This window comes from Neopsephotus bourkii, unplaced genomic scaffold (assembly GCF_033783945.1).
Source record: "Neopsephotus bourkii isolate Nb327-2 ecotype Australia unplaced genomic scaffold, CSIRO-AGI_Nbou_v1 NB_318, whole genome shotgun sequence".
NCBI lineage: Eukaryota > Metazoa > Chordata > Aves > Psittaciformes > Psittacidae > Neopsephotus > Neopsephotus bourkii.
The window spans coordinates 5,103,452-5,126,659 of record NW_026900826.1 but is presented as its reverse complement, the minus strand read 5'-3'; the positions used below and the strand labels follow the sequence as shown (position 1 = coordinate 5,126,659).

Sequence of the window (23,208 nt, the reverse complement as noted above, 5' to 3'; positions counted from 1 at the left end):
CTGCATGTAGTCTGTATATTCACTTACATATGTCCATGGCTGCATTTTACATGCCGTAACTTTAACGAACTATTGCTCTAGGTTACAGAAGTGTCCAGCCAAGCTCATTCTGTGCACCTTTCACTGCAGGCTAATTTTGGGTTTTTTTAATAAGAAAATTTAAACACTATTGAAAGAAGTGACCAATGGCCTGGAGCCTGCAGGGATATATTAAACAACAGAGAAAGGAAAAACAGACTGTTGGATAAAAGTTAAATAATTTAACTAATGGCACTACAGGAAAGAACAGGGTTAAAGTTACATCATCTTGCTTGTAATTCTAGTTCTTTGTTAAACAACAAATTTAACTCAATGGCGCTTTCACAGCCCTCTCTATATGGAGAACAGCTGTTCAACTTTTACTAGACAGCTGAGGCCACAGTGTCTGTGAAAGCTGCACTACCCACTAATAGCTGTAGGCAGCTGCCCACAGTTCATCTCCACACTGGAATGCTCCTTCCCACATTCACACTACAAACACACAAAGCACAGGTGACAGAGGTGGCTGCAATACAGAGCATTTATTTCAAAAAATGCCAGAAATTCTTCTCCCATAGAATGAAAGCATTCATGAGAGATACGAATGAAAAGCTATCCTGTGTAAAAACTGGATACTCTCATAGCTACTATATTTTCATTAGAGGGAACACACATCTGCCGTGTTTGTCACTGAAAGCTGCCACAGAATTTTAGCATATAGCTTAAAAAAAACCCAACAAAACCAACCAAATCACTCTTAATTCTCTCCAACGGTACAGATCTGTACAGACATCTTTATAGCTATGGTTGTGTATGGTCATTCAGTGTTGTCAAAGATTATTTTAAGAAGCTAATTTTAAAAGCCTGTCACCAGGATTTAAGTGAATGCTCGTAACAAACCGGCTAAGAATCTGGATTTCTAAATCTGGACTTAGTACAACGGAAATATAAACAAAATGCAGAAGTAATTTTGCAAGGAATCTAACTGTTGATTTCACTGGGATTCAAAACAGGAGGCTTTCAAAACAACAAACGAGTTACTGACAAATGGCTAGTCTCTACCTGTAAGAGGCGATGGTGATCCAACTGGTGTTGACGGATTCGATGGGAAACTACTGCTGGTATGATCAGGAGAATAAATCTAACAACAGACAAAAGGGATTGTGTATCAATACATGCCATAATATTCAGTAAAGAAAATAGCTATTAGGATTCCTTTTCATGCTTTTAATTGTCATTCATGATGCTGGATTGATAAAAACCCCAATTTCATCCTTCAATCACAGCTCTGCTTTATCACACTCAAGCCTCTAAAAATGTCCAGAGAACTTTCATTTTCAAGCAGCTGTCAAAATAAGCACAGCCTGTATTTGATAGCAACACGAGTGTAACTGATCTTCCTTCTACTTCAACAGCAGCAGAAATTACAGCCTTGTTGTCACTGAAGGAGAACAATATACATAAGAGTTAACAGCACAAAGATAATTATAACAAGCAAAACTTCAGGAAAATGTGAAGAAATAATGACTTCCCAAATTTTAAAGAGAGAAAAGATTTTAGCAGTCAACACGTTATCTTCTAGAAATTAAGCCTTCACAAGAGAAAATACCAAGAAAACATTCAGCCCTAGTTACATACCTACCAAATGAGAACCATCTGAAATTTTGTTGCCCTTCCTATTGTATTGCAGTGCGTACAAATTTTCCCTCTTATTTCTGTATCAGTTGCTCCCTTGAGATACCAAACCTCAACTTGCAACAATCCATTCCTTGCTATTAATGTAATTAAAAAGCCTTAATAAAAACAGAAGACATAATGCTTAAAGCTTTAATTAAAACTTAGAATTCTAAGATTCTTGGAAAATTCATTTTGTGAAGGCAACTGAACCACTTTAAGGGCTGACTATGGACTTTAGAATGTATTTTTATAGGTCACCAGTTCAAACCTGTTTTGCTTGAGCAGGATTTGTTAGTCATCAGATGGCAGTTACAAAGTCTTCACTGGCAGTGTGGTTGATGTCTCTTCTCACAGACAATATGACATTTCAGCATTTAGCTGACAATAAACTGGGACTTGGTTAAGTCGCATATTGTATTTTTCTAACTGACAAAACCAGGACCTAATAGACCACATGGTCCTTCTTGGTTTATCACACTTTCCCATTAGAAAACACCACCAGTTCCCTATTGGAAATACCTTCTCCATTTCATATATGCTAGAAAAAAAGCATATTTAAAAGAACAAACCGCCTCAGACCACCGTAGGAAATTCACACATTGCGTACGAGTGTAGAAATAAACCCTGGGTATCAGTATGGGAACTGCAGAGTTCCAGGCAGGTAAGATACAGAAAATTAAAATTATATCAGAACAAAGGCCATGAAGTTTCCTTTGAGACTGGCTGGTTTCCACTGCTCTACCTGCTGATTTTGTTTTGCTGATTTTGTATGAGGGAAAACCTCCATTATACCAAAGCCACAACTAAGAGACGAGGTCAGAATTCATTCTGCATTCAGTCCCTGGCCGCTGTGCTGTTAAATGACCAATGATGAACAACCCTGACACCTTCTGCCAGGCTTAAACGGTAACATGACTCATTTTACTGCAACAAATGAGACTCCTCCTCCTATCAGTCATGGTCCATTCCAATCAGCGGGATGCCAATATGCCAGGGTCTAATGAAAAGGCTCTTAGACAAAAGCTGCACAATTGAGAGCCTGCAGAGCCAAACCTCGGAGCTGTTAGTCCAATTTTTTAAACACTACAGTGTACATTTCAGTTAGGCTTTGTTATGCTAATGTTATTGAGTCTAAAGCAACAAAGAAACTTAATTCATGAATTACTTTTAGAAGTCAACTTCCCCACATTTTCTTTTCTTTTGTGAGGGGACCAGTGGCTATTTAACTACTGAGACCGTACAAAGCCCTTTACCCTAGTTCTGAGGTAGGAATCAAAATGTAAGTTATCACAAAGAGGTCTGATATAATCAACAAAGTTAAACAGTCTTCCTGTTTGATCTCCTCTAAATTAAAGACCAAGTGTTTTGATTTGGCATTAGGCAATGAAATAAACCAGATGTTTCTCCTGCCATATAACCCTCCATGGGCACAATCTTAAAGGGTTATTGTTTGGCAAATGTTCAGGGAAACACATTAGAAATGGCACGAATACCCAGATTTTCTTTTCTTTCTATCTATACTAGTTCATTATCCAAACTAATGCGTAATCCACAGGGCTTTGGGAACTTTGTGTAAATACTTTCATGTACAATTCTCTTTCTTGCCTACCCTGAGATTAAGACCACAATTATCCAGGCTTAAACCTAAAATAAAAGAACCTTTGCAAATGTATTATCTGGCCTTACATGTTTAATCACATACTATTCTGTATGGTCTTTAATACCTAAACTGAAGAACAAATGTCGTATCCTCTGATGTTTCGCACATGAAAGGCCTATTGTGAGATGCACATCAACAGAATTTTAGAACTAAAAATTCCTCTCAACAGTTGCAGCGGTAGCAGTTAAAACCCCACCAGAAAGGCACGTACTGTCCTCTTGGGGGAGGCAAAAATAAACACTAAAAAGACAAGCACAGGATTTAAATGAAACTTTGATCAATCAGGAAAAATATTCTTGTCTTACTGGCTATCAAAATTCATCAGTGCCAGCTTCACCTGCAGCAGAGAGCACCTCCCTGCTCTCCACAGCCGAGCGGTGCTCCTCGCTGAACAAGCGCAAGAAGTGTGCTGGGTGTGCGTGTGTTGTGGGGTGCGGGGGAAGCAGATGGATGAGGCGAGGGATTTGAAGTGTGCAGACTATGGCATGCAGTGATAGAGCAGATGGAATGCATCACCATCAGCTATGACAGAAATGATTTATGGAATGACCTGGCTGCTCCTGCCAAGCAACAACATGGGATGACAGAAACAAGTTTCTATGACAACCAGAGCCCACCCACCAGTTAAGATTAAACATTTCTGCCCTGACTTCCACTCGCAATATATTTAGAGTTTTTCCTCACAACATCAGCCTGGTTTTCTCGGCTAGTGACTTGGGAAAAAAATACCTGAAAGGATGAGAAAATAACTTATAAAAGAAGAGCAGTGGAAAATGTCACAGTCCCGCAGCTCTAACGGGCCAGCGTGTCAGACTTGCAACAGAAATTTTGGTCAGGCTGCAGAACAGCAGAGCAGACATCCTAATACATCTGCAGAGTAAGGAACAGCCTGAAGTATGTAAGCATTGCTATTGCTATTTCTAGGAGTCAAAATGATCCCAGTTCCTTTCTGACAGGTCTCAAACAGACAAAAAAGAGAGTGTTAACTGCCCTCTGGACTCCTGAATTGTTATCTGCTTGCTGAATCTCCAAAAGCAACAGGGACAACGTTTTTCTCCTCAAAGCCAGTAGGTCAGAGTTCTTCTACCCAATTTGGACATTACAGACATTATCAGATCTGCTAATCTTTTAACGTATGACCCTCTGAGGGATGCAGGGGAAACAGGATCTGCACGAATAATGCGCATCTGCATTCAGCGGTATGAGGTAAGGGATGCAGAATCCAACCCAGGAATGGTGTTTTGGGGCTGCAAAGCAGTCATTTCTATCTTTTAAATCAGACCTAGTCATCCTATTCGCTATGTAGCAGAAATACAAAGTGGTCCCCCAGCAGCACTCCTAACTGAAATTGCTGCTATACTGAATCAACTACCACTTCATAAAACGTACATTTGATTGTATTAATGCAAAAATACCTGCTACATGGGTGCACACACAGAGCTTATGGTAGACTGAAGGTACCTGCAATATTTTACATTATCTACATATTCTAGCAAGAGTTAAGAGTTTAAACTTTATGCATATATAGCATTTTAAAAGCTGCTCCATAAATCATAGCTATACAACACAGCATTCAAACCCACTCACTTTAATAAGGCCACTGAGAAAACATTTTTAACCTTGAGGCAGGATCTGCTCTAAGAGTAATGTTAAAAATATTTGACTTTAGCTCAACACTACAGGGAAGAAAAAAAACCCCAACCAATCAACCCCCCAGCTTGTCAGGATTGTCTCTTCCATGCCTGAACAACTTTCTGAACTCTGCCTGCCCCAAAGTTTTTGATCACCTAAAAAGCCAGAATGAGTCTTCTACAAATAAAAGAATTTTCCACTTGTTTTTTTATACATTTATCTAGTATGTGACATTGCATCAGTTTATTATTCTAACTTCATAGATGAAACTCCTGACTTGGTATCATAAAAGAAATGAAATAGTGGGTGCAATGATCAAAATGTGATTTTTCAGATCTGAATATTCAAACTGCTACTTACAGATGCCAATGCCTTCCCAAGGGCATCACCTGTCTGTGAGCTTCCAGCACCATTTCCTCTGTTTCCTGTAATGTGAAAAGCAAACCCAACACTTACTTTTAAAGCTGAAATTTTATTTATTATTTTATTCATCGTGTACAGTTATGCAACCACTTCTGAAATGGATATTCTGAGGAAGTCACTGTCGACAGAATCAGCTCGCATTATACTTAAAAATTGAATTAAAACTATTAGATTTAAACTGAGATGATCTCTTTCAAGTCACACACGGTATCATCGCGACAACTTCAGGACCAGCAAGGGAAAGCAGTTAGAAAACAGACTGAAATTATTTTCTAGGACTGCAGGCCAATTTTAAGGAAATATAAGAAAATCACAATAAGAAAACTGTATCATTGCAGCTGATTTCTAAACTGTTATCACTGAAGTGCTGCACGTTTCATTAGTTCTTAAAAGTCAAATTCACTGAATAGTTCCTCGTGTGTCTCCCTGCTCCCCCTGCTCTAATTCCCTGTGTTGTACTCTCATCTTTATTTTAGAAAATCCCTGAAAAGCTCTTATCCACCAAGCTTTCTGTCACCCCTGCTCTCAGTTGCATGTCAGCAGCTTTGCATGGCCTTTTGCTCCACACACCATTAAGCCGAGAGGCAGTTTGAAGCCCTGCCAATTGCAAACACAGAAAGGACCTGAATTCTGCAAAATATCTGCTTTACTGTAGGAGACAGACCCTTTAAAAGTGAATCTCCTTTTTCCAATTATCAACTTCTAATGGAAAAAAAGAAGTATTTAATGTAAATGTAAGCCATTCACACCAGAAACCCAAATCATGTGACAGTTGCTGCTTCAAGTTTGTAGCAAACTTGGATTTTCTAGCCTGAATTTCCCACGCAGATTCATTAACTGGGCTCTGTTTAAAAGACTCAAGGGTAAAACTTCCCAAATCAAAGCTAATATAGTCACTCTAACTAAGCTTTGCTTACTTAAAATGAAACTAAGTGCAAATCATATCAAACTGACAAGGGGCATGTACAAGCACTTCATTTCTACGTCTGTATCTTAAGATGTGCAAATACGTGCAAGGAATGGATGATCATCCTGTATTTTGTGCTCCCTAAGTAAGCACAGAAGAGGCTAAATCAGCCACCATCCTGGCCACTCAGTAATGTCTGAATCAGTTAAGAGAGGAATTTACAATGCAGTTTATCAAGCTCCCCGGAGAAACAGCCTTCCTGCCTTTCTCCAGCACAGTACTTTGGTGATGCAGCAGCTCTGAAAACTGCAACACCAGAACTACCTACATGAACGGTACATATAGCGAACTATGGAAGGATAACTGCTGTGAAGTCAGATAGATACGATCTCCTGGGAACAGGCTTGGCTGTGAAAGTAAACAGGCTAGTAAGTCTTATGCTAACTGCACAACAATTTGCCCCATCTCAGCCATACTGAGGACAGAAACATCACAGTGGTGCAGTATCTCTGATTTACATACATCCTATAAATTAAAGCTTACAAATTTTGCATGTCATGCAGCCCCAGACTGCATTTTCTCATAAAACTGAAGCAAACAGAAAACAAACAAAACCCAACCCAAACAAACAAAAAAACCCCAAACCCCACCAAACACAAAAACTTACATGAGAAAAAAAAAAAAAAAAAGCAGAAAGAACTTTTTACCCAGAATAGTATCTGATCCATTGACAGGTGGAGTGTGTGAGGCAGCTACATAAGGGGAACTGCTGGTACTGCCACGATGGAAGCTAGACATTGGAGGAAGACTGGCATTTATATCTGTAGGTGAGACTGAATGTGGGGGATAGCTCTAGAGAGAAGAGAAACAGACAGAAGACATTAAGTTTGTCTTTAAATAAATGTTGATGCTTTAAGATACCAAATACACAACACCCAGCTCCTTACTAAAGAAAGGGTCTCCTCCATCCTCTGAACACACCACTATATAGCCACAGATATTTATTTATACAACACACAAGTAAAAGGACATAAATCTAACATAGGAAGTCTGTGATTTCTGACAACTGGGTTTTTAACTGACACACAAGAGCAGCAAGAAATTAATTCCTGTAAGCCAGTTCCCTGTATACAAATACATGAATCTGTGCTATGTGTCTTACCAAACGGTCATGTGCATGCAGGCTGCCGTAACTGCCAGACTGGGACATGTGGGAAGAGGAGCCTCCCAGCATCCCACCGTAGCCGGGCTGGCTCATGCCATTGGATGAACTCCAGAGGTCAGAAGAATTGTGGGTCCCATCTTTTTTTTGATAAAAAGAAAACAAAAAACCCATGTTGAATGACGAAGTGAACCGAGCGCTACTTCCCTTTACACCATTAGCTTATGAGCATACAGAACTCAGCTACTCAGACAAACAGCAGCGGGGAAATGGTGACCAGTTCATCCGGTGGTTCCTATTTTCATGCCACCACACTGTTGCTGAATTTATAAAAAAGAACCAAACCCAACAGAGTCTTTTATAGCTGAAACACAATCCAAGCACAGCTGAGAAAATACCAAGTACTTGTGCTAATTACACAGACCTTCAGTAAGGCCAGATTTATATCTAGAGGCTTGATAAAAATTCCAGGCTGAAAGAAATAATAAAAAAGGGGGTGGAGGGGAGAGACATTTGGCTGAGCAGAGCTCATCAGGAACATACAGTGCAAAACAGCGATTAACCTAAAATAAGCAATTTATAGTCTAAAATACCTCCGTACCATAAAAATATAAAAACATTTCATAATAGCACATTGAAGTCACGGAAATTGCTGCATTACATAAGCCTTAAACCCGTGTGTCGATGCAGTTTTCTTTCTGCAGCACAAACTGAAGTGCTCTGTAAATTCCCGTATTGACAGACTATGCTTTCAATATGCTCCAAAACCTCATCAGACTCCTATACGAGCTAACTGCATGACGTGAGGCCAAGGAAATGAATTCTGCTCTCGCTTTGTTCAATGCAAACCCCTTTTTTTGGCATGCTGGATATACAAACATTTGAGAACTTAAGACTGTTAGCTGATATTGTACAGTCAAATTCCAAAGCGGCCAAAAAACCCCCCACCTCATTTTTCTCCATCACTCTAGTGTGCTGCTCTGAAGCCCCTACAAATCAAAGGATGGCGGATTCTCTCCATCTGGCCTGGTGTATAATCCCCTTAAATTTCAGTCAGCAATTAACGTCATGAGAAGAACTTTAAATCAACAGACAGCTCCCTTCATCTAACTGGTTTAGACATATATAAAACTTATTCATGGGCTCTAGCACAAAGTTACCTTTACACTTCCTCATTCATTCAGTACTGCAGTGCCTGACTGCAGATGTCTACCCGAAGGACAAGTGACATCTGCCCATATATTTACAGTCATTTTACCCACCTTGCATAAAGAAAGTGCTAGCAAACATACTGCTCGGTGGCTTAGGAGATGGGTAACTTGGAGATTCTCTGTTGAAATCATCAGAACTCGGGGACGGTGCATACACCTAAATATTGGAGAGCAATAAAAGCAGGTTAGTAATATCTGGGTGTCATACATTAAAAAAAACCCATAACAGCATACAGCCACAGAGAGAAAGCACACATAAAAAAAGAACAGTGTAGCAAGCTGCAGCATTTGTTGCCCTTGTTTTATTTGCTTTTTAGCAAGTTGCCACAGTACAGAGGAACTACAGTAGAATGATCCTAACAACACACTTTCTGGTGTGCCAACTCAGCCAGGTGGCCTGATAAAAGCCTGAATGCTGATTTTGCTTTCTAAGTGCCTGACTCGCACAGACTTGTTGCTCAAGATAAAAAAAAAGCAAGATAAAACAACTGGGCCCCAAACAAATTTTATTTTAAAACAACTGTATGCCTGTTTGAATATTTAATCAGCTGGCATCCCAACAGTCAGAAACAAAAAGAACATCCAGTGACAAACTCAAAGGTTTTAATGCAACCATTGTATCATCCTTTTAGAAACTTCCACACCTTTGTAGAGTCATCAAAAGTGTAAGTAATGCCAGTCCTGAGGACTCATCTTAAAACTGCAACATCCAGCATGTTATTTTCACACTGGCCTAGCATTAAAGAAAACCTGCCTCATTCTTTTTTCAGCGTAACTCCACATTGGAACAACCATTCTCAACTGGCAAGCAACACATTATCTTAACAGGTTAAAAATCCTAAGATGCCAAATAAACGTAACCATTAGAAGTCTTTCACTTGCAGGGACTCTAGGAAGAAATACAAAGTATATTCAGGAATAAGTCAAATCAACAAAGCCAGTATTCACAGACTCAAGGACCTATCCCATAGCACTAGTTGCTCTACACAACGCTATGTCATCATACCAGTATTTTGGTCAATACACCAAACATTGCAGTATGACCAGTGCATGCTGAACAGAAAATCTTACAACCAAAAAACCCGGCAAATTAACAAATAATGCAGCAAAGAGTATCAAAATGTAACCCTCAAACTAGAGCACCTTTTTGCTACCACATATAAAAGAGGTATTTTTTCACATTATCATTCACCTTACTTGTAAATACGTAAATCTTCATGAACACATATGTTAAGAGTAATTTTAAGACTTGAAAGCTTACATAATGCAACTTATAGAGCACACTATACCCTACAATCCTAAAATACGAAGTGATTACTTCTGTCCCTTCCTGTGCATCTCCACGCACAAACGTTTCTCCAACATTCACATCTCTCCCTCGTCTTTCTGGGATGTTGTTTACCAAGCAAGAGAAGGGCCAGGAAAACCAAGCCGGCCAACAAAAAGCCGTAAGTCCCCTAAAAGGGAACCATTGTTCTCCCGGAGAGTGACTGTTGTGATACGGATATTTAGAAAGTGAAGTGGGCAAGTCCTGCTGCCATTTGCATACCAATACCCCTCCTCCCCACTCCCAAATGCTTTTCTAGCCTGCTGTTGTCAGAACAAATGGCTGGGCATGTGCCTGCAGACAGCGCTCTTTTATATCAGAGGGGCTGATTTACCACTCTCTTAGACTCGTTTTACATCAACAGAATTTCAATACAATCTCTCAAACTGCAGTACGATGGGATCGGGACAAGGGCGCAAGGAATTAAGTTAGGGCACAGCTGTCGGTATGAGCCATGTAATGAGAACGGCAGCAGGTAAAAGGACACCTGGTAAAAGGGAGTCAAGTGGAACGCTTACATCTGGTTTTTGGGCTTGGTTTTTTTTTTTGTTTTAATATTTTAAAAATCAAAATAAATGTTTTTTTTCTTTCTTAGGAAAGAAAGCCTTTCACAGAAAGCTTCTGTTCAATATTTTACTTGCAAATTTTCAATTTATGGAATAAATGTAAAACAAGAGATGCTTACCAAACCTGAGTGACAGAATGACAATACGTTTTAAGTGATGTTAACAGTACATATGTATTTACTATATATGATGAATGCATGTATATTCCATGCCTCCGACATATTTTAACAGAAATGTCACTCTGTCAAATTGTAAATACTCGCACTCATAAGACTGCAAACATATTAGGCAAAACTGGGCTTAATTTACAAGTTCTCTGTTGTGCAGAATAACGCAGCATATGCTATAGCTGATGGATAATCTATCACTGTCACAGGACAGCAGTGGAAACAAAGCTTTATGACATTTAGCACTTCCATGGAGATGTACGCTGATTAATGCAAAATCACCTACAGTGACGGAGTGCATTGGTTTTAAGCTGTAACATTATCAGTGAGATTTGTAAATACAAGCTTCAGACAAATTTTAACATTTTGCATAATTGGGTGATTTATAAAAACTGAACAAACACCATCTCAAAAGGGAAATTAAAACTGAAAAACTCCTACAAATGTATCACATAGTTACATATGTACAAGCCATTAACATCATAAAAATATTATGAATTATATTAACATAAAAGAGGCCCTTCCAAACAGCTACATGAAAGCCCTAGCACAGACACATAACTTTATATAGTTTCTGCTTGTTTTGGTATCTTAACTATAGCTTGCAAAAAAACATAGCTGCAATGTTATGAAGCTGCACTTGTGCCAGTCTAGATTTTTCAGATCAAAGGGTTCTTGCGGCAAAACACAACTGATGTGGTCTCAAAGACTTCATTAACTCCAGATGTGGGGAAACAGCCAGCCAATTCCACAAAAGGAGCAAGTCTCTTTTAGTTACAATCAGAACTACCCACAAATTAAAACCAGGCCTCTGATGTCATCTGATCACCTGCAGATGAGCGCCAGGTTTTTTCTGGTTAATGACCTAATCATCATTTTTATGTTGTGTTACTACAAACAGAATTCAAAAGCAAAGGACAAAATTTACTGAGACTAACGTGAAGTCCACGAGAGGCGAAAGACACGGGCTTAAAATAAAAAAAGTGTATAAAAAAAGTTTAAGTTTTATTTTAGAGCCAGGAAGCAAGGTAACGGGCAGCCCGAGGGCTGGCTCTGAGCACCCGTGCACACCCAGAGCCCAATCTAGCAGATCGCAGCCTCTGCGGTGCTGGTCTGCAGCTCGCAGGGCTGTGTCCTAGTTAAAGGGCTTTCTCTTCTGCAACAGCTGAGTAAGGCTGTTATAAATATGACGTGGCTGCTCAAGACAGCCTCTTTTAGCTATTAAACTGATAACAGTGACATCCAGAAGGCACCAAACCAGTTTTTCCTGGCTGACATTCCCACTAAGATGAGGAATACTGTCAAAAGGTCATCCTGTCTGCAGTCTCCTTGGAAGAGTGTTGTCTCCAGAAGGTAGAAGAGGAGCCCATCTTCTAATCCCCTTAAAACGCACTGCACCCTAAGGCATCGGATGTGTCTCCATGCTGACAAGCAAAACACTCTCTGATTATGAATGGGAAATTCCCTTCTGATAAACTCACACCAAAACTAGGTTTTAACATGACTTATCAAGTGGAGGACTTGACTTTCTTGGAGCTGTGCTAGAATATACATCAATCCTAATGTTGCAGTGCTTCTGAAGGGTAGGCAGCCTCCGCAGAGGGAAGTAGGACAAATGAGTTGCAAAGGACATCAAGTCAGAGTCCCACGTCTGTCTCTTCTGCACCCTGAACTGGATTTATGTTTCTCCAGCGGGAAAAGCAGGATGACAAGGAAGATATTTTTTGAGGGGTAGTGGTGGGAGCTGGCTTCAGAACAGAGCTGAGGCGCCATTATCTGTACTGCTTCACGTTTAAGCAAAACAAACACATCATTCCAGTTCCAAAATCTGCCCTGATTATTAACATACATAATGAACACTATCATGAAAGTTACACGCACCTAATGTATCTAAAACACATCAAAGGACTAGACACTGTGCTTCTGTTTACTAACACAAGTGCCAATAACATGAACATTAATTTAAAGATCTGCGTTTACCAAATTTTATGCTAAGTAAAACTTCCAAGTCTTATTCTATAAATGCATTTAATAGATACAACTCTTTGAATCCTCCTGTTGGCATACTTCCTCTCAGGCAATTTTCCTGTAATATGTTTCAAATTCTTAAATATTTATCAATGTTTAATATTAATGTTAAAAGCAGATTAAATAATAGCAACAAAGCAACCAAACCTTCCTTATGACGGGCTTATGCTACCTCAAGACCAGGGCTCCCATCACACATACTGTTTATGAATTTAGGAATTATGTTACTCATTTAAGCCTAGTTATTAATAATACTTGGAAGTTCCGAAAATTATTTATCAAGCTGCTGGAGACAGAGGATTTTTTTGAAACCAATAGAGATGGATAACCTATTCTGTAGCTTGTAAACTCTGCTAAGTAGCCTATCTACATTCCATCAGCATCAGTCATGCACTAAGCAAGTGTGCACTGATGAATGATTTGTACATGTGGCAAAATTTTACAGTGTATTATCTGCAGGTTTTGTGGCAAAAGCTAATTCTGCTGAAAGGCAGCTCTGGGAAAAGGGAGCTTGCTTTCATGTTTACTAAAGCTTCAGGAATGTAGAATAGTAACTATAGTTTTCCATGCACCTCTTTACAGTGAGACAGAAGCTGCCAAAAAAAAACAAAACCCAAAACCCTAACCAAAAAACAAAACCACCACCGTAAATTCTGATGTAGTTAATACTCAAGCAAGATGATAAAATGAAGAGCCCCAGTATACGAGATCAGAACACCACATCCTCAGTCGTACTCTGTATTTCCAATACCAGGTGTAAAGGTTTATACATTTTAAAAAGTCTTCTCACTACCCAGAATGAAAATAAAACTCTCCTTTGAAAGAGCAGAGCATTAGTCTTGTCTGCAAATCAAACCATGATTTTTAACATTCAAATTCCCTGAAGTAGCTAAACTGAATTCCATCTTAAATAAATGTTTATGCAGTTTAGGCATGCTATACATGCCTACTTGGCTATTTCTGAAATGCAGAATCTAACTGCATTGACACACAGTCTAGCTTCTTCCCCAGTGTACGACAACTTTAAAGTCATGTTAAAAAGTGACAGGTAAACTTACAAAAAAATCCCAAATTCTGTATACGGAAACCTTTTGGTCTGTTCTTTTATTTTCTGAATTGTAGTAGTGTAAGGCAGAGAGCGGAGGAGAAGAAGGCAAGGCAGCAGGAACACCAGAAATACATACACATATATAGCGCTTGAAGATTCTTTTTGCATTTTATTTCCTAAACAAAACCTCTTTCCCCCACTCTTCAAACTACACTGCTGTTAAAGTGTGCAAGTGTTAGTCTATTAACTAACAACTCTTTGGAAATTCCTGATTAAATTCAGATTTTAAGGAAACAAAATCAGCTGAAACTCATCAGCCTGTTTCTTAACCTGCTCCCTGTATTTCAGAAGGCTGTTCTAGCTGTCGTAGGAACCCCCAACACCAGCACTAACCACAGAAGATGCACTATAAACACGCAGAAGGTAGTGCTATCTCTCCTCTGAACTCAGTACTACTCTTAGTTTCCATAAAGCCGTCAGAAACTATTATATTTCTGCAAACAGACTTCAACATGCACATGATTATCAAAGCAAACGCGCTGAGCAAACAGGGGTTTGCTCCTCTGGTGCTAACATTTTGAGAAATATATATCTGTCCAATACAGCACCTGATCCCAGCCCTTGCTTTTTCATTTGCCCAAGGAAAGGGACATAACCTTCACTTTAAAGCATCAATAAAGCTTGTTGCAGACAAGACACCCTTCTGGCGTGGGACCACTGCTCAGCAGATTGGCAGTTCAACGCAATGGAGTGGAGAAGGGAAAACTCTCTTGGGCTGACGCATTGTAACTCATCGGGGTTTTTTAGTGGGGTAGGGAGGTGAAAAAGAATGGTGAGGAACAGGGGGAGGAAGAAATCCAGCTGACCAGTGTTTACTACCTCTCTTTATTCAATGTCCGCAGCCGTGCGCCCCTAGAGATTTTCCAGATTATCTTATATTTGTCCGGACTTACAAATGTTAGCATTGACCTTGTCTGAGTTGCTGTGGGCAGCATATGGTACAGAACAGCTTTAATTGTACTTTTCTGCCTCTATACTAACTGGCCTGATACTAATAAAAGCAGAACTGATTCCCTCTTTTTAGCACCTCGCTGCTCCAAAACTCACAAACTGAAAACATTCTACACTGACGTTAAAAGACTTAGTAATTATTTACTGCATAGCAGCTCCAGACAGACATGCAGCCGTGTCATCTAAGCATCGCGCAGTAGTATTAACATGTTTCTCTCTGCTGTAACTCTGAGATCGACAGCTGCAAGACATGCATTTTCTCCACTAAAAAAAATACCCAAGTATACACACTTGTACTCACACCTGTGTGTATTTAGTCATTTATACGCGTGTGCCCATTTGTACCACACACACATATTTATAAACAGCCTTCTAGATTACAAATTCTTGAGAAAATTCTCAAAAAAATCCCCATTAAAAAAAAAAAATAAAATCACAAAGCATTGTGTAAATGCAAAAATTATATATATATGTATAAATATATATATATGTTGTGGCTTTTTTCCTCCCTTTCCAAAAAGGCATTGTAGAAATGTATTATGAAAGATGCAGCAACTCCATCTTGGAAAAGGGCTCAAAATCTCAGCCTATGCTGAGAAAAACACATACTCAGACTAGTACATCAAATTAAGTTATACAGTGCACACAGTACAACAATAATGTGTAACACAGTCACAAATTTAATCTCATAGAAATAGTAATCATAGGTGATATAAAATATAATCCATATTATTCCTTAAAATTATTTTGGTGATAACTGACACTTTATTGCAGTCTATATAAAAATAATTCTAGAGTACATTCAGGAAACAACCAATTTATTTCTACACTTGTAGATGAACTGAAAGGAGTGGAAATCTTTAAAATCTGTATTTTATTCCTTAAGCACAAAGAAGATACAAAACTTCTATCATTGAAGTATTATTTTGGTGCTATTGCATTTCATGAAATTTAAATGGAAAGGCCCCAGTGAATGAAGCTCATTTATTTATTGTTAAAAAAAAAAGAATCAAATCAAAATTTACCAACTACAATTTCAATTTGTGCTCCTATTTCCCCTGACTATTTTTGCAGATTTTTTTTTTTTTTTTTAATGGGGGTGGCTTGCTGATTTTTGGCTCTGTAGCAGAGCTCTTGAAAGAAAGGGAAGGTGAAGCTTCAGAGAGATGTCATTTTTAACTAGAATTATTTTCTCCAAAAAATCTCTATATTAAAATTTTGTTAGCCTCCATAAGCTGAGAATATTTTCTATATATCAACAGGTGAGGGAAAAAAAAAAAAAACCCAAAAAAACCACCACAGGCAAAATCTTTAAGTTCTTTATTTTCTTTACAAAATAGATTAAAAACTTTTTTCTTTTTAATTTGGGAAGGACTCTTGATATATATGTTTATTTATAGCACCTATTACACGTAATGATAAAATTTTACTCCTTAACAGGGGATATGTATTAAAACATTACCATTCACTTCCACGCCTCCCTCACAAAACACATAGAAATTACAAAAATTGAACCTCTTCTAATAGTAAATCTCCCTGACTTAATTTTTAAGCTTTCAATTTCTGTGCCAGTGCACACAGGACCATCTATTGGGCTCCTCAGACACTTGGCTTTTAGCTTAATATTAAGCTTTCTTCTGGCTTACAAATTTAAGAAGTTGAAAATAACAAAATATTTAATAAAAAGCTAACAGACACACATGCATTTTCTCCAAATCATTTCCTATTTGCTTTGAGTGTAAATAAATTAGATTTTATATACATCAGCAGGTATCAGGGAATGTAAACACTCAAAATCTAACACAATAATCTAAATAAAACTCTCAAATCAAAACAACGAGGTACATACTGCCAGCTACTAATGGGTCAAACAATACAAGTAGAAGTAGTAAGACATCAAAATGAGGGTATGTACTGTTCCCTCACTATGGAAAGGCTCATACAAAGATTTGGCAAACACACCAAGAGGTGCACTTCATGAACTGTAACACAAAAAACAATCCCCCCTGCTTCACCTATCCTCCTCCAGTATATTTAAATCAGTACTTCAGTCCAACCTGCAGAATTCCTAGGAGAGAAAATGCTAAAGACTAGTGAGATGTTTGGGAAAAAAAAAATTACTTAAATAAAACCCTAGGCAACATGATATAGGATCATCATATGATTTGTCATCTATTTACTAACTCTTCAAGCTCATAAAGGTCACCTCTGACCCACAACAGGCACATGCTATCAATTTTCCAGCCAGGCTCTCCTACAGTACCAGCACTTGCATCTACTATATGCCTGGAAATACTTAATAAGATCAAAGCCTTTTTTCCTGCTACAAGAACAAAGAGAAATGTTGTAATAGAGTGATCTGTGCTCTAGAAAGAATAAAATCAAAACTTCATGCAAGTTATACTCCCTTTGCTTCAGGGGTATTGTACAGTTAATTTTACTTAAGTCTTATATATATCTCCACATAAAACTTCAAACAGATTGTTTTAGCCTAGGAGCAGACATGAAAGAAAAATAATGTCATATTTGAAAGACAGCTGGCATTTATACCAAAGGAAATGAAACAGAGACCAAGCAATTTTACGCATTCCCCCAGCCTCTCCTCCGGTATCTTTTCTTTTATTGAAGAAGCCCATGCACAGTGTCTTCCGTAACTGTAAAGATCCACAGTTTAATTATCACCGAACAAAGATCCACAGTTTAATTATCACCGAACAAAGATCCTGGCAAAAGTTTACCAATGACGGCACGGCGCACCCGGGAACGCAAGAGAGGTTAAAAGAAAGGGGAAGAAAAGAGAGATCGGTATCAGCATCTCGCTTTTTCTTCCTACTTAATGTAATTTTTGTAACAAAAACAAGCCAAAACCGCATACATCATCAACAGACCGGGTAAAGCACACTGTGCGCAGTTTACCATTGTTCGCTGATTTTTAGACACAAAATTCCCAGCTGTCGCCATACGAACTTAAAAATTCAAAGTATCAACCGTGAGGCAGAAATCTCCGATTTCCACAGAGTTATAACGCAGAGAGGAGACTTCTGTTCGTGAACCTGCCCGCCCGTCTCCCCCTCCTCCCGGGGCCGTGCAGGACTTTATGTCCCAGTCCCACAAGCGAAGGGCAGCTCTGCCCGGCAGCGGTACCGGGGTGCGGAACCCGCCGATCGGCCACAGCCACAGCGGCGGTGCTCGAGTCGCGCCCCGGGAGGTGAAGCCCAAACCGAGCACTCAACAGCGCGCACCGAGCGCCGGGGCCACGCAGCAACTTCTCCGCAGCGCCCCGCCAGCACCTCAGGGGCCCGGAGCGAGCAGGGCGGGAGCGGCTCCGGCCCCAGCCCGTCAGGGAGCGCCGCCTGGCTGCGGGCCGCTGCCCTCCGTCCTCGCCCAGCCGGACTCGGTGCCTCCGTACATAACTGAGGAGACTTCCATCAGCTACCCCCGCGGACCCAGGCACAGCTCCCCTTCACGACCACTCGCCGCCCGCCCCGCTTGCCCCGGCACCGTCAGCACGGGCACGGGCTGCCCGCCCGCGGAGTAGCCGCCCTGAGAACTCAGTATGTGCCCGAGGACCGGCCGCCAGCCCCGCTCCCGGCGGCTCCCGAACAAAGGCGGCCGCCCTTACCGTCTTCCCGTTGTAGTAGTACATGAGGGAGTTGCTGCCCACCCCGGGGACCGGGTACGCGCAGTACATGGCGCGGCTGGCGGCGGGCCGGGCTGAGCTGCGCCGCCTCCCTCCGCCTCAGCCACCCGCCCGCGCGCCGCTCCGCGCACATGGAGCGCCTCAGCGGCGACTTATGCAAAGCAGGACTGAACCATCTCCGGCCGGCGCGGGGGTAGGGCCGGGAGCGGGGCCCCGCCACCCGCCGCGGCCCGCGCCCCAGACCGCGCCAAGCGCCGGAAGGCGGGGGTGGGGGGAGCGAAGGGGGAGCACGCCCCAGTCCCCACACGCGGGCCTGCCGCGCCGAGTAAAGCGCGACCTGCGAGGCAGCGGCAGAGGGACACGTCCTGAGCCAGCTCACCTCCCGCTTTCTGTTCTAATTAAATTAGAGCACTTGCGGCAGCGGAGACGCCGCTTGGTGCAGCTCCAGCCACACGGCCATCTGCCTCGTGGAGTTGTCTCCAACTCCGGCAGCGCTTCGGGAGCTGCCGGGCCAGGAGCCCCGGGGCCGGCCGGAGCACCCCGAGGGACACCCGCACAGACACCCCGCACCAGAAAGCCCGTGTGGCGGCACAACACACACGAGATGCTCGGCTGCATAAGCGTTCCTAAAATCATGCAACTGTGTTCGTGTTACAGTATAAATCCAAAATCCATCTTCAAGACCCCGTATACAAAGTGTGATGGCTCTTTGGAAACATGAGCCCAGACTTCCTTTATATTGTATAATACATTTTTGCAAGGAAAAAGCAGTTCTGTGCCCATATGAGAAAGGGAGGAGACCCTAACAACTCTGGCACATCACAGAATGGGCATTACACAACATAGCGAACAGACTGCAACTTCCATTGCAGTAATCCCTCTATCTGCACATTACCTATGCCTGGTTTCTTCACTTAACAGTGGCATTAACTAATTTTAACTCTTGAATGAGGTGTTCGTTTCTTTATGTCCTACACATGAATGCAGCTGGCTATTAACTGAGCTCCTGATTAAGTCAGAGACAGATTTCAACCCAGGGAAAAAAAAAGGTTAAAGCGAAACCACATTCTCCACCTCTGCGTCAACTGCCAATGCTGTGAACTCCCCCTGCCTCCCTCCTGACAAAAGCAGGAAAATACGTCAGGATAAGGAAAAAAATGGACAAAGTTCCGCAATTTACAGGGAAACAAAGCAGACTGCAGAAATCTGGTTCGTTCTGCCAAGCACCTTGTGTCGGGGGAATCTTCTGAACTAGAAAGATCCAGAAGGGTGACAAACTGACTACAGCAGAATACTGTGGTCAGATAAAAACCTTAGTGGGTCTGCTGTATCATATCCATTATCTCAGGACATAACTACTGTAGAGTCTGTAGATACACAGAATATGCTTATACTGACAAAAAATGTTCACACCTCCATCTTCAAATGTTCTCAGTGAACTCTTCCAATCATTTAGGAGACTACTGTGCTTTAAGAATACACTGGCAAATACATACTGAAGTTTACATCAACTGAAGAACACTTGCACGTTCACTGCAAATCAAACTATGTATCCAGAACTATGCACTAAGGCTAATGATATCCAAACTCAACTCTCCTCTGATACAAAAGGCATAGCAGCAGCTGCAAAAAAGAACATCACTATACTTCAGACTATTAAATTGCCAGGCCTGCAGAGTGACTGGCGGCTTCCTTCTTCCCCCAGGGACCACAGAGACCCATTTCAGTCCACAGAGAGTGAGTCCGTCAGAAGCTCTGATTTGCAGCTAACAATGCCATTCCTTAAAGCTCCTCACTAATGTTCAGGACGCTACAGATGAGATACGCTAAAAGATCTTCAGATGTTTACACGTGCTACTTCTCATAGCACCCTAGATTAAAATCACCAATTCAATCTACTGTACAACTTAGAAAAAAACCCAAACATGGAAATGCACTTTCAGCTTGCAAGAGCTGAAGAAGTAAGAAACCCCTTGTTTTCCTGAAATAATTCAAGCATGCAAACGTTTTAATCACTAAATATACTTCCAGGGTAACTGGAATCAGTTCTTTGAAGTAAAGACTATCATCAACATAGTTGTAATTGCTACTGCGCCTCCATGCACACATGCTCTATTTTTTCAATAGTTGTATTTGAGCTGAAGGGCGTGATCAAGCCCCTCTCAAATAATCAGCATTCTCCACCCCTATTACAAACTGGAAAAATGCTAAAAGATACAGCAGAAAAAAATAACTTTACTGGGTAGCACTGGGAAGGCTGGTGTTTCTCTGCATGACAATGGCCCTATACTTGTACAGAGCAACTGTAATGAAAAATATACAGGTAATATTAACTGGTAATATTTACTAATACAATTAACATCTATCAGCACAAGGAAATCATTGATGTTGCTCACCATCACATGGTGAAGACAACAGCAACAATCTGATCAATAAAACTGAGTAACACCACTGCAAATGCTGTCTCTTTGTAGACAAACTGGTTTAAAAATTTGTACCTTCATAATGAGGCAATAAGTGAATTTCCTCCCGAGTTACTTCCCCACAAATCAAAAGGATAACAATTTCATTTTACCAAACAGGGATTTAGTCGTCCTACCCTCATTGGTGGGAATAAAATCTTACTCTACAGTATCTGAAATTTATCACTGCAGCTGCTCTACATTTACTGTACAGAAACGCTGTTTCTCACAGGATGTTCGCTACATCGATGCACCTTACAGGATCCAACCATAATTCCCTCCAGCATAAGAAACTTTAACCCACAGAAGTTTACTTGCACCACAACACATGAAAAATAAACCTAAACCGGAAGAATTTGAAAGACTGCTCAAACACTTGTGCCGTTGTTACCAAGAGCTCTCTATATGCAGGAACTACTCCCACGTAACTGTTCCAAAAGCTCCTCAAGACCAAAGTAAGTTTTCATTTTGTGGTTGCAATTTTTATAATCCCCATTTAAGCCGAGCAACAGCTGCTCTGAAATTTGTTTTCTTAAGAGAATCATGTTACAGTGAAATGAATCATCACTGGATTAGAGATACTGTACTGGGTACAGTTGTTTACTCCATTTTTCCTTGGTGACAAGTCAAGGGTTAATCTCATGACTCAGCCTGACAAAACAAGTCAGCTGGAGACAGGGCCAATTTTTTAAACTTGATTTCAGACAGACATGCCGTCAGCAGAGGAGCACTGAACTGACATGCACTTTGTAGCCCGAATTGTTTCCACTCATGACCCTGTACTGTGTGTCAAAAACAATAAACTGCCTGTTTCTAAAGTATGCAAAGAGATTATGAAAGCTGATGTGGAATGAAATACTGACCTAATAATAAACCAAGCTACCTGCAGGAGGGTGTTGTCAAAGATGGTTTTAACACCAAGAGATTTTGTGAATGAACTATGTGTTCTGCCCGAAAACACACTTTTATGTGAAATACGGTTTTGTCCGACTTGTCAGAGCCTCTCATAAACACGCGATAAGCACATGTAACCCATCATTTCAATTTATAAAAAAATAAACATCATTTCTCCAGATGACTGAAAATTATACTGTGTGAAGGATAATTATGTAACTGTCTCAGCAGATGAGAGCCATCCTCTGGTCAAACCTATTCCACAACACTGAAATACCAAAATACTTTTAAAAGGTTACTGCTTTTTAATCACAGCTTTATGTTTTAAATGGGTTTATTCAAACACAACAAGCAGTGAAAATGAGAAAGTGAAAGTTCCTTTTTCACCAACAAAAGCAATCGTGACCTGCGTGCCCAAGTACCACGAGTTTCCTCGTAGAGAGCTGGTTTCGGTACTGCTGACAAAATGGTGACCTCGTCAGAGCCAAAACCTACTCTGAGGGGATACAAATTCCACTGTTCTTACCAAGCTCCATTTAATTTCCTAGGGGCTAGGCTAACCTTCTATCTGTGGAAATAAGGCGAAGGCAACTGCCCTAGAAGCCCCTCCTTTCCTGCCCACTCTGTCCAAGGTTGGAACTCCTTATCAGTTTCAACCACATTTGACAAAGGAACACAAGTTTCACAAGTGATTAAGCTCTTACCAGTTTCTAAGAAAACTGAACCTGAAGAGGAGACAGACCCCAGCTGATGCCCCAGTGAAATAAAGGCAAGGAATAGGGAAATGAGGATAAAAGACAAATTTATAGTCCACTACTGAACAACCTGTTGCTAATTAAAATACACTCAGGAACTTTCAGCTGCTTCTCTTGCAACTATAGCAAGGTCAAAGTTAGGATCACTGATAAAGGGTGCACTGAATATGATGCATAATGTAGCTGTTAGACACAGACAAGCTTTCAAGCCTTAAGAAACAAACCTGGCTGTTCTAAGGGGAAAACACATTGCTTATTATACTGTCCTCTATTCAACTGATCAGTTAAGTAAGTGCTAATTTAGTTTTAAATCCTGGAAGTATAGCCTTGTGTTATTAACCAACCACTAAGTATGCTGTTCAGCAGAAACAGAGCAGACTGCGTGGAAGACAATTTAAAATAACCCAGTGGACTAAATGCAATAGGCAAAACCTCCACAATATCCAAAGGAAGATGATTTAAGCAAATTAATTTACTCATCTATTCAAGAGCTAAAATACTTTGGTGGTTTTCCTGTTCAAAAGGTTTCTTTAAATTCACATTTAACAGTCACGTTACTACAACCAGGAAAGAGGGAACAGTTTGAAGGAATAGAGAATAGACAACAAGTACTAATGAAA

The 23,208-nt window shown here is 40.6% G+C and overlaps 1 protein-coding gene across 13 annotated transcripts in view; it reads right to left on the bottom strand.

The window, feature by feature from the left end:
• TCF12 (transcription factor 12) overlaps positions 1–23,208 on the bottom strand; it is a 170,014-nt gene that overhangs the window by 21,477 nt on the left and 125,329 nt on the right. For 10 of the 13 annotated variants that reach the window (XM_061347478.1, XM_061347480.1, XM_061347479.1 and 7 more), the window contains 5 exons: positions 8,742–8,847; positions 7,480–7,619; positions 7,025–7,169; positions 5,348–5,412; positions 1,081–1,159 (listed from right to left, as the gene is read on the bottom strand). In XM_061347478.1, the coding sequence (XP_061203462.1) occupies positions 1,081–1,159; positions 5,348–5,412; positions 7,025–7,169; positions 7,480–7,619; positions 8,742–8,847 (535 nt within the window). Of the gene's footprint in view, positions 1–1,080; positions 1,160–5,347; positions 5,413–7,024; positions 7,170–7,479; positions 7,620–8,741; positions 8,848–18,459; positions 18,687–23,208 lie in introns of those variants that run through there. The other 3 variants (XM_061347489.1, XM_061347487.1, XM_061347488.1) reach the window with 3 other exon arrangements.